This window comes from Phocoena sinus, chromosome 1, assembly GCF_008692025.1.
Source record: "Phocoena sinus isolate mPhoSin1 chromosome 1, mPhoSin1.pri, whole genome shotgun sequence".
Taxonomy (NCBI): Eukaryota; Metazoa; Chordata; class Mammalia; order Artiodactyla; family Phocoenidae; genus Phocoena; species Phocoena sinus.
Window position 1 is genome coordinate 138,672,464 of NC_045763.1, and position 15,156 is coordinate 138,687,619.

A 15,156-nucleotide genomic window follows, 5' to 3' on the forward strand; every position below is an offset into this window, starting at 1 on the left:
CTGGCTCTTGGCCAGAGGCTTCAGTTTCTCACAACATTATGGCAGCTTTCTTCGCCCAGAAAGGGAGATCTGAGAGAGAGATCCACGAGAGAGAGAGAGATGGCACACAAGTGAGCCAGAGCTCAAAATAGAAGCCACAGTCTTTTAAAGCAATCTCAGAAGTAGCCTACCATCCCCTTCTGTATGCTATTAGTCAAAAAGGACAACCCTAGGACAATGTAGGATGGGACTACACAGGGAATGAATTCCAGGACGAAAGGATCATTGTTGGCCATGTTGAAGGTTGCCTACCACAATAATAAAAGAATCAGAATTGACACCCAGGAATCAAAGCCTGTGGGACATCATGTAGAGAGGCCCACCAAGCATTTATGTATATTGATCTGAAGTTCAAAAGGTTTGGATAAGAGATAGAGGTTTAGAGGGTATCAACACATAGATAGTAGTTGAAACCATGGGAAGAATAAGATTGTCCAGGCAGAGCATATATAGAGTGCTAAGAACAGCAACTGGGCATGATTGGCATTTGGTGTGCTTACAGAGGAAGTTGCATAGGAGTCTGAGATGGACTGATCGGAGACAAGAGAGCAGAGCTGTGCTCGGAAGAACTCCAAAGTCCTCAAATGTGAGGGGTGGTGATGCTCAGAGAAGATTTGCTTCAGGAGTCTTATCCTTAGAGGAGAAAGCAAAGTTCAGAGGAAAATGGGCAGCTGGCAAATGTCACCAGCCCCAAAGGACCAGGGTCTCCCAGCCACCGCTGAAGTCCTCTTTGAAGCGTGGAAAGCCCTGGAACCTCAGCAGTTGGGTACTATGTAGGTTCCATTCCCAACCACCTTGTTGCTCGGGACACAGACTATAGGGCAGCTCAGAAGCAGCACAACTCACCATTGACTTCCCAAGCTGCAGGGCAGGAGGCTGGAGCTGGAAGACCAGCATCCACCCCACCCCTGGCTCAAGGGAAGGGAAGACTAAACCCAGGGCAGCTGAAGGATCTGCCCAGACCAAGGCCAGTGGTGAGCTGGTAAATGGTTAATAACGCTCTGGCAGAGGATGCGGGGGAAAGGGCCCAGACTTGTAAGCATTTGCCTATTTCTATGGTTAGATACTCCCACCATGGGATGAGGATCAAGATGGCAGAGTAAGAGGATGTGGAGCTTACCTCCCCCTATAAATACATCAAAAACACATCTATGTGTGGAAAAAGTCTCACAGAAAACTAACCGGAAACTGGCAGAAGAACTCCTGTGCAACTAAGGCTGCAAGAAAGATTCCCGTGTAATCAGGTAGTGTTACCGAGTCCAAGCTCGCTCTGCTTGTCGCACGACACGGCAATAAATCGGGAGCGAGGTGCTGAGGCAAGGTACATAAAGTCGGCAGACCAAGAAGATGGCAGACTAGTGTCTCAAAAAACCATCTTATCGGGGTCTGGATGCCAGTTTCTTTTATAGAACAGAGAGGGGGAGGAGGTGAGGAAGTAAAGTAAAAAGGCCACAAGTTTTGCAAATATCCCTTGGAATGCCCAGCCTCGGGGAGGGGATGTGTTAATTTCTTCTTTCTAGCAGCGATTCCCAGGTGGACAGGGTTGGGATGTCTCCCTGAACAAAGGCACTTTGGTTTAACATTCAGGCAGAGGGGCAGGCCATTGTGTAGACAGTATCCTTTTAGTGAACAATTAGCAACAAAAAGCAAACGTTAAAGTAAAGAAGCAGGGCTTCCCTGGTGGCTCAGCCTGCTGAGGCAGGGGACACGGGTTCGTGCCCACTCCGGGAGGATCCCACATGCCGAGGAGCGGCTGGGCCCGTGAGCCATGGCCGCTGAGCCTGCGCGTCTAGAGCCTGTGCTCCGCAACGGGAGAGGCCACAACAGTGAGAGGCCCGCGTACTGCAAAAAATAAAATAATAATAATCATAAATAAAGTAAAGAAACAGATCCAACATGGAGTCAGGGTTGGGTCTTCCCTATTACAGTAGGATGGGAAGAAAGGCATCGGGTGGAGACCTGTGACTTTGGGAGGGGACTAAGGAAAAGGGATATCACACAGGTGGACACTAGGCCTGAGGAGTGATCAGGTCGAGCCACACACTGGGCATTCGAGTCCTGGGGTCCTACGCAGAAGGATAAGCCCCTTTGGCTGCTTGGAGGACCACTGGGACAGATAAAAAGGCTGGAGGAGCCTAGGCTCCACTTGAGAGGAGTGCGCAGGTGCTGGTTTGCCATCAGACACGGTGGAGAGAGGTCTGCCCTAGCGGCTGCCTCCTTGCTATGCTCCCCAGTCTGAGCTAAGAGAACAAACACCCTGGCCCCACTTATTCCACACCACAGCTTGGCAATGGACCTAGGGCAGCCAGGACCTGGGAAAAGACTTGATCTAGGGATGCCTAGGTAACCCAGGGGTCTGGGGTGTGGTCCAGGAGGGGCAGCAGTGGCCATTGTTGGCACTCACTCAAACAGAACCACAGAAGCAGTCCAGACTTCTCATGGCAGCCCAGCCACTTAAACCACTATGACCCTCAGTCCCAGCCTGGTGAATGCGCTGGCCCCAACCACTCCATACCGTAACTTTGCATTAGATGTGGGATGGCCACAACTGGGGAAAAGACATGACTTTGGGCTGCTTCTGAGCAGAGCTGTAGATGCCTACAAAGGCAGCACATTGAACATCTGTAAGCACACGAGCCCCATTTACTTCACCACTCCCCTCCTTTGAGGCACAGGCTTCAGTGCGGGGAGGAGTAAAAACATCACTTAAAGAGAACAAAGCCAGCCTGACTCCAACCCTCAGGGCTCTCGCTCCAGCAACTCGGAGCAGAGCCCACCCCTGACAGTGTGGTTACAGCCACTGAACAGAGAGGAAGTCCCACCTCACACCGTGCACAGGCTCTAGCTCCTACAGCACCAGTCACACCCCCTATCAAGGTGATAGTGGCCAGCACACCCTGAGAAAAGATGTGGCTGGTGTCCGCATGAAATCCAGTCCTCACACCAGAGACACTGGGCAAACAGTCTACATAGGGATGCTCCCACATAAAAACACCTATTCAAGACTACAACAGTTAACTGTTTTCACCAAAATTCATAAAGACAGAGAAAGTTAAGTAAAATGAAAAGACGGAGGAACTACTCTCTGTAAGGCCAACTGGCCCGAGGCAGGGGAACACAATCAGATTCACAGGTTGCATCAGACCGAATTCTCCGGACCACCCAGTTCCAGAAACTGCCCTGGAGACATTCCGGACCACCCAGTTCCAGAAACTGACCTGGGGACTTTGAACCCGGCCCAGCCTTACCGCCTTTCGAGGGGCGGGACCAACGGTCCCCCAGGATACCCGAAAAGACCACCAAATAAGGAATACCCTGCGCCCTCCCAGATTCACCACAGCCCTTTCCCTTCTTCCCCTATAGAATCTTGCCCAACCCTCGCCCGGGTGCGACTTCTCTGGCCCCTTTCTCTTGGACCAGTGAACCTCGCCCGGGAGCGCTCCCTAATAAAGGTCACTTGAAGCTTTCCTCTGTTTCGCGGTGCCGTTTGTTAAGATCCGACCTTACACTCTCAATTGAAAAAGCAGCAGAAAACCCCAGAAAAAATAATGAAACATATAATCAGTCTACCAGACAATGAATTCAAAAAGTTGGTAATAAAAATGCTGTGTTCATTATCTGCTACAAAACACTGGCAATTCACTTATGCTAGTTGGGTTTCACTTATCATAAAAAAAAACCCTGCTGCTTTAAGCACCCTGGAAGGGGACAAAGAAACAAAAGATTAACGTGTTTCCCCGAATGATTTTGTTCCTATTTGAAGAGCGCAAACACATGGAGAAAATAAAAGAATGAGTAATGCTCGAGAATGCTGTGTTATTCTGATCATGGGAGCAAGAGTTTTAAAGGGATTACTCACAGTAAGCTAGAAGAGTTGGGAAAAAACGTACTGAAAGAGGTGAAATATGAGGATGAGAGGTATGATGGGGCCTGATAATTGATTAGCCTGGATTCTGTGGAACAACCCCAGGTGAAATATTTTGTATTGTTGCCTCCGTGGGAAGCACTAGAGTTCAAAAACTTAAGTGACTACTACAATCGTTAAGAATCCAATTTATTCCAAAGACTCTGAAGACAAGAGGCTATCCAATGTGAGCAAAAACAACCTTGCAGTTTTTGTCTATTCATTAAACTAGTTTTTACTGAGCACTGGATGTACCAAGCACTGCTGCGAGCTAGCCAGGCAGGGTTCCTGCCTTCACTGAGCTTATGTCTTTCAGGAGACGTTCACGTTAGAGTATCTGACTCACTCCACCACCACCTACTGAACACCTATTGTGTGCCACATACACATGATAAGCTCCCTTCACATGTCACCCTGTTCAATTGCCTCAACAACCCTATAAAGTTAGCACCTGAGATTTCCAGTTCTGTCTTCGAAGGGCACCTCATCTACCACAGGTCCCTATGACAGAAGCTGCAAAACATTTTGCTGCATTAAAATGCTACAGGTCCCCAACTCGCAAAAAACTTTCAAAAGTAGGTATTGCACTACAGGAAGAAGCAGGGCTGGGGTGCCCGGAGCCAGGCGCAGCGGATCTCCCAGCTGACGAGACTCTACCAACCGCTTGGTAGCTGCAGCCCCGCCCCTCCCTCTGGGCGCCCTTTGTCCCAAGCTCGCTTTCTGCGCATGCTTAGCGTAGTGACCCCGCCCTCCTTGGCGCCGCGATCGGAGCCATTTCGCCGCCGCTGCTGCCTCTGACTCCGTGCGTGTGGGTTTGCGTTCGCTGTGTGTCCGTCGCTAAGGCCGAAGCCACGGACCGTCCTAAGAGGGCTGTGCTCTCGGGTACCAGGAAGCGGACGCCGGTAAGGGAAAGACGTCCTTGTCACCCGTTGGGCCCCGCGGCTGTGCCGCCTGGCTTTGTTGCCAGGCGCGGGCGGCGGGGGCGGGGAGGGGGAGGGGAGCCGCCCCGCCGGGTTCCCAGATTGCGCGTTGCCTGCTGCTGGCCGCGCCGCGCTTGCGCTGTTCGGGGCCGCGAGGTGGCCCCCGGTTCTCCGCGCAGCTGGTCACGGTCCCGGCTCCGGAGCAATCAGACCCCACTTCCTCCTCCTCCTTGCTCGCGGCAGTGGCGCTGTCGCCGTCGCCACAGAGTGAAAGGGGGTGAATCGTCTGAGGGTGAGCCCGTCGAGGCGCCACCCACGCCTAGGGCCCATGCCACAGATACTGGGTGCTGTCCTGCGGGTGCTGTGGACAGAGTAAACAGGTTAGGCACAGTCCTTGCCCTTCCCTCCCAGAGGTTGCGGTCGTGGCGCGGGGGTGGCAGTAGGGAAACAAATGTCTGCAGGTTTCGGTAAAAAGATCATGAGGAATTAGTGTAAAGGGAGGGAACTACTTTAGATAGGGTGGCAAGGGCAGGCTTTTCGGAAGAGGTAGACTTCTGAGCCGATATCTCGGCCATCGGACGGAGAATGCGTCAGCTATGAAGACGCGGAGGAAGAGCAGAACTGCAGAGGCAGAAGGGATTAGTTAGTGTTTACTGGCAGGGATTGGAAAGAAACTGAAAGAAGGCCATGTGACTGGGGTGTGGTGAGAATTTAAGAGAAGAATGGATTTAGGGGTAGCCAGAGTGGAAATGGGAATTATTTAGGACGTTCTTGCCGTACTCCATGTGGGCAGTAGTGGTAGCAGGGAGAAGGGAGAGAAGCGAATGGATTGGAGACATGTTTTGGAGGCAGAAGTGCGCAGTAAATCAGTAGTAGATCAGGACTACCTGGCTTGGAATTCTGGGTCCCCCAGTTAGCTCTGTTTCCCGGGGCAGGTTATTCTTTGGCTCAGTTTACTCACCTGTAAAAAGGGAATAATAATAATGTTTATCTATACAGTGTTGTAAGGGTTAAGTAAAATAGTTCACATAGATGCTCCTTTAAGGATACCGACTGGCACATAATAAGGGCTCTACAAGGGATAGCTATGGAGGATCTTGAGGGACTGGGAAATTCCCAAATGGTTACGTGAGTAACTTGGTGGATGGAGGTGCCATTTAGGGAGCTGGGAACACTGGGATTGGCGGGAAGAGGAACAGGTTTGGGAGGAAATTTAAAATTCTGTTTGAGATCCCAAGGTAGCATTCAGATGGGTCCGTTAGTGCTGCAGTTGGATGAGCTTCATTTTGGAGCTTAAAGAGAAAAGACTGAACTTTTAATATATATTTGGGCATCATTAGCATATAGTTGATATTTAATATTATGGAGTTAGATGAGACTACCGAGGGAGGAAGGAATTTGATAGTGTAGTCCTTCATATTTCATGCTACTCATTCACGCTGAGGGCTTGTTTTTTAATTATTCATGGTTGGAATTTGTAGATAGACATCATCAGCGTTCCACAGCTTTTCATTAATAGAATGTCCCCAGGGTTAACCTATGACTACAGAATACATTTTTTATACTAGGGTGAGGTTGAATGACACAAGGCTTAGGTGCTAACAAAATGCACTAAACATTAACAGAAGACAGAGACAATGCTCTAGCAGTGGGGTTTCTTCTCACATCACAGCAAACTAAATTCGTAGCATATTTTCTCTGGTTCTTAATTTACTCTCAGATACCTTGCTTGTAACTCAGACTCAGGCTCCATCTCTTTTGCTATCTTATAACCTGGAGTAGAGGGAGAATGCCAACAAGTATGGTATGTTGCACTTCATTCAAAAAGACATAATATTCTCAAATTTTAATGAATAACAAGGCCTAAAGGAGAGATTTGGCACAGGATATTTAAGTTCATTGATTACTGTTTCCAGTTTAAGTGCTGTATTTGGACTTACTAACATAATATATTGCCTGCAACTTTGAGGGCAGTCTGTTACGAGGCATAATCCAAATGAGGATAAACTATTGGATTTATATATAAAATGATTGATGACCATTTCTTAATATAGTAGTTTGGGTTTGAATTTAGACCTCCACAGTGGATAACTTAGAAAAGTTACTAAAACTTTCTATGCCCTATTTTCTTCCTCTGTAAAAAGATGATATAGTAGGATCTACTGTGTATAATGTTATCTACCATTGTTGTAAGGATTAAATTAGTTAAAACACATAAAGTGCCTTTTGTAAAAAGTAGGACGTTCCATAAAATGTCTTGTAAAAACCACTTGTAGTTACCTGAAGATAACGCTTGGGGGGATATGTCTTTTCCAGTCTTGATTTACCTATGCATACTTTTTGTGTAGTTTAGATCATACTTTAGTATCCTGCTTTTTCTTATAACATGTCGTAGACTTTCCAGTTATGTCATTAAAATTTCTTCATAGGCAGTGTTAATAGCAGCATGATAGAATATCCTGTACTTAGCCTAGTTTTTCAGTAAATTCCAGGTTGGTAATTTCCAGTGTTTGTTCTTATAAATAATGCTGTTTTTAACTAACTTGTTTCTTAGGTCTGAAGAAGACACTTGAATCATGGGTGATGTTAAAAATTTTCTGTATGCCTGGTGTGGCAAAAGGAAGATGACTCCAACCTATGAAATTAGAGCAGTGGGGAACAAAAACAGGCAGAAATTCATGTGTGAGGTACTAAAAAAATACAGTTTACATTTATGTGACTTTTGAGGCTTATTTTATTATTAAAAGAACAATGTTTTCTGTTTGAAAATGTTAATGTGTTGTACGTTGGGGAATCTTCTTTACTGTGACTTGCTTGTTATGTCTCCTTCATTGTGAATCATTTTCAAGTGAGCATAACTGTTTTTTTGGGTTTTTTGTGGCTGCACCACACAGTTTGTGGGATCTTAGTTCCTCGAGCAGGGATTAAACCTGGGCCCCCTGGCAGTGATAGTGCAGAGTCCTAACCACTGGACCTCCAGAGAATTCCCTGAGCATTACTTTTAAAACAATCTGATAGGTAAATTATTCTAATTAGAACGTGAATCTTCCACAGCTTCCACAGTACCAGTAGTGCAGATTAGAAAAGTTGGACCAACGGTTTGTAGTTTTACTAGTTCCAGTAGAAAGTATATCAATTCTTTTTTTTTAAATTTTATTTTATTTTATTTTTTTATACAGCAGGTTCTTATTAGTTATCCATTTTATACACATCAGTGTATACACGTCAATCCCAATCTCCCAATTCATCCCACCGCCACCACGCCCCCCCCCCCCCCACTTTCCCCCCTTGGTGTCCATACGTTTGTTCTCTACATCTGTGTCTCTGTTTCTGCCTGGCAAACCAGTTCATCTGTACCATTTTTCTAGGTTCTGCATGTATGTGTTAATATGCGATATTTGTTTTTCTCTTTCTGACTTACTTCACTCTGTATCACAGTCTCTAGATCCATCCACGTCTCTACAAATGACCCAGTTTCATTCCTTTTTATGGCTGAGTAATATTCCATCGTATATATGTACCACAGCTTTATCCATTCGTCTGTCAGTGGGCATTTAGGTTGCTTCCATGGAAAGTAGATCAATTCTTGATTGCTTCAAGTCAGAGTACTTTAAAATAAATACAAATAGAGAGCTTGTTCTTGGGTCTTATAGAGTCAGATTTTAATGTGGAACATTTCTGTTACATGAGACGAGATTGGGCGCATTCGGGGTGGTAATGGCCATAGACTGGAACATTCTGTTACGTGAGAAGAGAATATCTGAGCCACATAAGTTAACATTCTTGTTTTTGGATTAGTTTATTACTAGACAACACGAATTAAGCTTTTTTAAATAAGACAACTGGTGAATTCTCTTGTGTGTTATTTTCAGTGTGTTTATAGAGTATATTTCCAACAGTTAACTGTGGTCTCTTAATGGACTAGTGAATTATGAATTTTTTAAATACCAGAATTACGCAGGTCAGTCTCTCAAGGTATTTTTTTCTTGACTGTTAAAGGTTCGAGTGGAAGGATATAATTACACTGGCATGGGTAATTCCACCAATAAAAAGGATGCACAGAGCAATGCTGCCAGAGACTTTGTTAACTATTTGGTTCGAATAAATGAAGTAAAGAGTGAAGAAGTCCCAGCTATTGGGGTAAGTATGGCCAAGCGCTTAGACATATGTTATAAGGTTATGCTAATCCAGTATGTATGGAGGCCCAGGGTGATAATTTTTCAGTGTTGTTTTCAAATAGTATTTTAATGTGTTCCAGAGTGAACCTTGGCATTTTGTTTTCTCGGAGAACTAGGATGATTTCCTGAAGATTTGGATTTGATTCTCATTATGTACCTGACTTGTGGGCTTGGGAGATCCCTTTAATCTGTATGTCTTAAGGTTTTATATATTTCATTCATTCAAAACTGATTTTTCAGAGCCTGTTGTATTCTGTGTACTTACAAAGATAACATTTCAAACAGAATATAAAAATCAGTAACTTTTTAAAAATATTTATTAATTGGCTGTGCGGGTCTTAGTTGCAGCACGTGGGATCTTTAGTTGCAACATGCAGGATCCTTAGTTGGGCATGTGGGATCTAGTTCCCTGACCAGGGATCGAACCCGGGCCCCCCCTGCATTGGGATCTTGGAGTCTTAACCACTGGACCACCAGGGAAGTCCCAAAGTCAGTAACATTTTAAGATACATTTCCTCCCATTGACATTCCCTTAGATAGTAGAGACAAAATAGTATTTGGTGCAATGGAATATCATTCTTGTGTTTTTGATACCATGATCATTTTAATTATATTGGAAGTATGCAGCAAAAACCCCTTTCCAGTAATGTTTTTAAGAAATAAAGTTTGTCAGTTAATTAAAAAATGAAAACTTGAATTTTCACAAAAATTCAGGTGGTGTTGATATTATAAAATGATTCACATTATGATTTAAGTAGATGCCTTAGGTAGTACCCAGTTTTTATAAAACCTTTAGGAATAATCTATCAATTTTAACACTTTTCACTGAGTTTTTGTATTCTGACTTGCTTATAAAGGTAAAAATACATGGTTTTTTTCCTTCCATTGCTTTTACCCAGAAATTGAGTCTTACTTTCTAGTCTACTGTACCACTAGATAATTACAGGATTTTTAATTAGATTGGTTGAGCCGTCTATAAAATGAAGGGGTTGGACAAGATGACCTTGAAGACTTTCTGGCTATGAAAAGAATGTTGCAAATATCTTTCAAATGTTTGAAGCTGTTGGCCTTTGCTCCATCTGTTATGACCTATTCTGTTTCTTTTAGCCTCTTCCTCCCTCTTGTAGTGTAGGTCTGCCTGTGGCAAATTCTTTTTAATTCTTTTATGGAAAACTATTTTTATTTTACCTTCTTTCTTGAATATTTTCACTGGATATACAATTCTGAGGTGCCAGTTTTCTTTTCTTTCAGCACTTTAAAGATAACGTTCTGTTGTCTGATGAGAAGTCAGCAGTAATCAAATCATTTCCGCCTATATGTAATGTTTTCTTTGGTTGCTTTCATTTTTTTATCTTTGGTTTCTAGCAGTTTCACTGTGATATAACTATGCATGGTTTTCTTTGTACTTACCCTGCTTGGGGTTTAACTGAAATTCTTGAATCTGTAAATTTATGTCTTTCACCCAATTTGGGAAGCTTTGGGCTATTATTAAAAAAAATTTTTTTTCTGCCTCATTTTTTGGTCTTCTTTTTCTGGGACTCTTATGTTACGTGTATGTTAAACTTTCCGATACTATCCCAAAGGTCCTGGAGGCTCTCTTCTTTTTCTCCTCTCTCTACTCTTCAGATTAGGTGATTTCATATATATATGTATGTTCAGTATATGTTGAAGATAATCAGTGTATTCAGGTTCACTGATTGCTTTCTCAGTTCCATTTTGCTGTTAAGTCCATCAGTGATTTTTTTTTTCAGATTTTTTTTATTTCTAGAATTATCACTTTTTTTTTAACAGATTTCATTTTTCTGATAGCATTTCTTACCTTTTCATTTATTATAAGCATATGTTCATAATATGACTGTGAATTTCCTTTATGTCACTGACCATAGTTATAATAGCTGCTTTAAAATCCTTGACTGCTAATTCTAACATCGGGCCATCTCAGCTTGGGCTCTGTTGATTGTGCTTTCTCTTGAGATTTCTCCTCTTTGTATGTCAAGTAATTTTGGATTATATCCTGGGCATTGTGAAAACTATGCTGTGGAGACTCTAAATAATGTTATTCCTCCAAAGAGTATTTATTTTGTTATTGTGTTGTTAAGCAATTAATTTAGTTGGACTCAAACTGCAAACACTATCTTTTGAGTGATAGCTCAAATCTCACTTCAGTTTTCTGATCCTACGCTAGGAGGCTTGGAGTCTTTCCTGTATATATGTAGTTCAGGGGTTAGCCAGAGATTTGGGGAGAGTTTATACACAGAATTTGAGATTGCTCCTTTCCTTTCCAGGATTCCTTTCGCACTTTATAGCAGCTTTGGTTTCCCCAAATTCTTATCCTCTGATATGTCAGGCCAGGAAGACTGGGTTTTCTGTTGAGTTTTAGCTGCCTCACATGGTCTTCCCTAGAGCTAAAAGGCATAATAAACAGGAATTATACCCTTGCTATTTCTTGCTTTCTCATTTCAAGTTCCTTCCAGAATCTGCCAGCTTTTGTTTACTTTTTAGTGCCTGTGTATAGTCGAGGGGGTTTTAGGGGTGTTTTAGTTCTTGTTTTTATTTTCCTAGAGCTCATGTTATCTGCAGGAGTCAAGTCTAGTAGGAGCTTACTTGGTCATACCATAAACAATATCCTACTTTCGGTTTTTTCTTGTTAGCATTTTAGCACATTCAGATTTTTCCCATTAAATGCTCTGAATATGCATTTTCTGCTTTCTCCCTCACTTCTTCCAGCTACACTGGCCTTCTTGCAGTTCCTCAAATATGCTGGCATCTTTTCCACCTCAAGACTTTTGTACTTAACTATTCTTTCTGCCTGTAGTGCTCTTCCTCAGCCATCCTGTTTAAAATTGCAAATCTGCTGTTACAGTGGTACTTCTTATTTCCTTTTACTGTTGCATTTTTCTTCATAGCACTTACTAACTTCTAGCCTGCTGCTTCTCAACTGGAAGTCATCTTGTCCCACAGGGATGTTTGGCAATTTGTGGAGACATTTTTGTTGTTACAACTGGAAGGGAGTGGTGGTGACACTGACATCTAGTAGGTGTGGAGGCCAGGGGTGCTGCCAAATATCCTACAATGCACAGGACAGCATCCTACAACAAAGAATTATCCAGCCCAAAATGTCAGTTATACTAAGATTGAAAAACCCGCTTCTAACCTAGTTTTCCCCCCTAGATCCTCATATTAGAATTAAATTCATGAGAGCAGAGGATTTTTTTGTCTGTTTTTAGTTCATTGCTGTGTCTCTAGCATCTAGAATAGTTCCTGGCCCATATAGCAGGCATTTAATATTTTTTGGTTAGATGAATGAATGGATGAATTTGGAAAAATATTATATCACAAGCCAGTCTTTACTTTTAGATACCATCTTTATTTCACCTCCCCATCCCTGCCAAACCCTGTTTGTGTCACTTCACTTGCGTTTTCACTCAACAGAATGCACTTGCCAAAAATGACCTGTTTCTAAATGCAAAGGATACTTAAATTTTTTTTATTTCTATTTTTTTTATTTTTTGTGGTATGCGGGCCTCTCACTGTTGTGGCCTCTCCCGTTGCAGAGCACAGGCTCCGGGCGCGCAGGCTCAGCGGCCATGGCTCACGGGCCTAGCCACTCCGCGGCATGTGGGATCTTCCCGGACCGGGGCAAGAACCTGTGTCCCCTGCATCGTCAGGCGGGCTCTCAACCACTGCACCACCAAGGAAGCCCTACTTAAATTTTTTATTGTGGAAAATGTCAAAAGTGTATCAAAGCAAGTATAGGAATGATATGAACCCCTATGTTCCCATAATCCAATTGCAACCCTTTTCAGCATGGCCAATCATGATTCATCTCTATAATTTCTATCTATATTCTTCCTTCTGGATTATTTTGTAGCAAATCCCAAACATCCTGTGATTCATCTGTTACTGTTTCAGTTTGTATCCCTAAAAGATAATCCTTTAAAAAACATAGCAATTCCATTATCAAACCTAAAAAAAAAATTGAAGAATAGTTTCTTAATATTCCCAAATACCCTCAGTATTCAGATTTTCCTGATTGTTTCATAAATCCATTTTTAATAGGTTATTTAAATCATGCTCCAAATCATGTCCATATACTACAATTGATTGATATCTAGTCTTTTAATCATTAGATTTTCTCTCCCTATTCCTTTGTCTCTAATTTTTCTTTGGAATTTGTTGTTGAAGAAAGCATGTTATTTATTCTTTAGTTTCCCACAGTTTAGATTTTGCAGCTATATCCCTCTGGTATCATAAAACATGTTTCTCTGTTCCTCTATTTCCCATATTTAGTGGTTAGATTAGAGACTTGATCAGATTCAGATTTGTTTGGGGTAGAGGGACAGGAGCAAGAAATTTCCAAAGGTGATGGTCTGTACTTCATCAGGAGGAGGTGCATGATGTGACGTTAGCAGCCATTGATATCACCGTGTAGATTTATTTCATTAGCACATTCCTTTGATTTCTGGCTGGAATACTTTTATAACAAGAAACCGCCTTAAAAAAATAAAAACAGAACCTCTCCTTATCAATAATTTAGTCACTCTGAGATATAATTTATACAGGAAAAGCAAGATAAATGTTTTGATTCTTTCCCTTTAACAATTAAAAGAGGGCTTCCCTGGTGGTGCAGTGGTGTAGAGTCCGTCTGCCGATGCAGGAGACACGGGTTCGTGCCCCAGTCCAGGAAGATCCCACATGCCGCGGAGCGGCTGGGCCCGTGAGCCATGGCCGCTGGGTCTGCGCGTCCGGAGCCTGTGCTCCGCAACGGGAGAGGCCACAACAGTGAGAGGCCGGCGTACCGCAAAAACAAACAAACAAAAAAAAAAAACAATTAAAAGAAATAAGTTTGTCCCTAGCATCTTCCAAAGGTTACCAGCTAGGTTTTTTCCCACAATTATTATGAACTCATTGATTCAAATATATAACATTTTAATCCATTATTTTTATTGTTGATGTTTATTTTAAGTTGTCCCATTTTGGACCAGTAGGACCCTCTTCACATTGATTTCTAAGTTCATTTAACCTTAGTCTTTGATCACTTTCATGCTTTGTGGCATACCATATGTTTGGCTCAACTTGAATTTTCCTATCTCAGATCTGGAATCAGCCATTTCTTAAGATCCCTGGTTCTTTTCACTGGGGGTTGATTTTTAGAGGCCACAAACTGAGTGCCAGAAGTTACTACTAAATTGGTCATTGTTTTAGCTTTTTCAGTGTACACAGCTTGGGAAAAATTTTTCCAAGACAAGATATATTTTGAGTTCAACCTGATGCTTCCAGTTTAAATTCAGAATTGCAGGGCTTTTGCTTAAGTCCAGTGTAGATCTGTATGTCCATTTTCCCCCAATCCAAAAACCATGGTTCCTTGCAGTGCCCCAACATAATTACTCTGTTGCTTTATTCAATATACATGTACAACAGTCTCCACTGTAAATTCCACTGCTACCACCAATAATACGATTACTGAAAAGTTTAACATTTTTTGCAATTCTTTTCATATTTAGGGTGTATCCTACTATAGACATACAAATTACTGCACTTTAAAGTTTGAAATAATTCCTGTTCGTGATCATACTCTCCGCTCTATACTCAGGTTCATCTGTTTCATTTTGCTTTTGATTTTTAGGGATCATCTTTTTAAAATTGGAGAACTGAATTAAATAGTTACATAGTTTTGATGTTAAATTAACAAAAGAAGCATATTTAGAAAAGTCTGGCTTCTGTTCCTGCCTCCTCCATCCTTTTTCCTGTCTTCCAGTTTTTTGTTTTTGTTATATAGTTTTGGGTCAACCTTTTTCTAACTATAAGCAAAAAAAGAAAAAACTGTATATGTATTACTATCCCTTATCCCAACTCTTTCTTAAATTAACACTATCTTATTGTGTACACTTCTCTTTTTCTTTACCTACCTGTTTTTCACTTCCATAGTACCATAGTTTATTCAACTAGCCTCTATTGGTAGAGTTTTGTACTATCTTTTTACTGTTACTTACAATGCTGACATGAATAGCCTATATATTATATTATGCATATGTATGCATATGAATTTTTGTATTTTTGCTAATCTGTCTGTGGGACAGATTCCTTGAAATGGGATTGCTGGGTCAAAAGATAC

General features: G+C 42.3%; 1 protein-coding gene across 4 annotated transcripts in view; it reads left to right on the forward strand.

The window, feature by feature from the left end:
* Positions 1–4,680: 4,680 nt before the first annotated feature.
* DHX9 (DExH-box helicase 9) overlaps positions 4,681–15,156 on the forward strand; it is a 54,919-nt gene continuing 44,443 nt past the window's right edge. Inside the window, exons 1-3 of one of the 4 annotated variants that reach the window (XM_032637409.1) lie at positions 4,681–4,845; positions 7,418–7,550; positions 8,863–9,003. In XM_032637409.1, coding sequence (XP_032493300.1) covers positions 7,440–7,550; positions 8,863–9,003 — 252 coding nt within the window. In that variant the 5' untranslated portion in view covers positions 4,681–4,845; positions 7,418–7,439. The remainder of the gene's footprint in view (positions 4,846–7,417; positions 7,551–8,862; positions 9,004–15,156) is intronic. The other 3 variants (XM_032637417.1, XR_004350722.1, XM_032637426.1) reach the window with 3 other exon arrangements.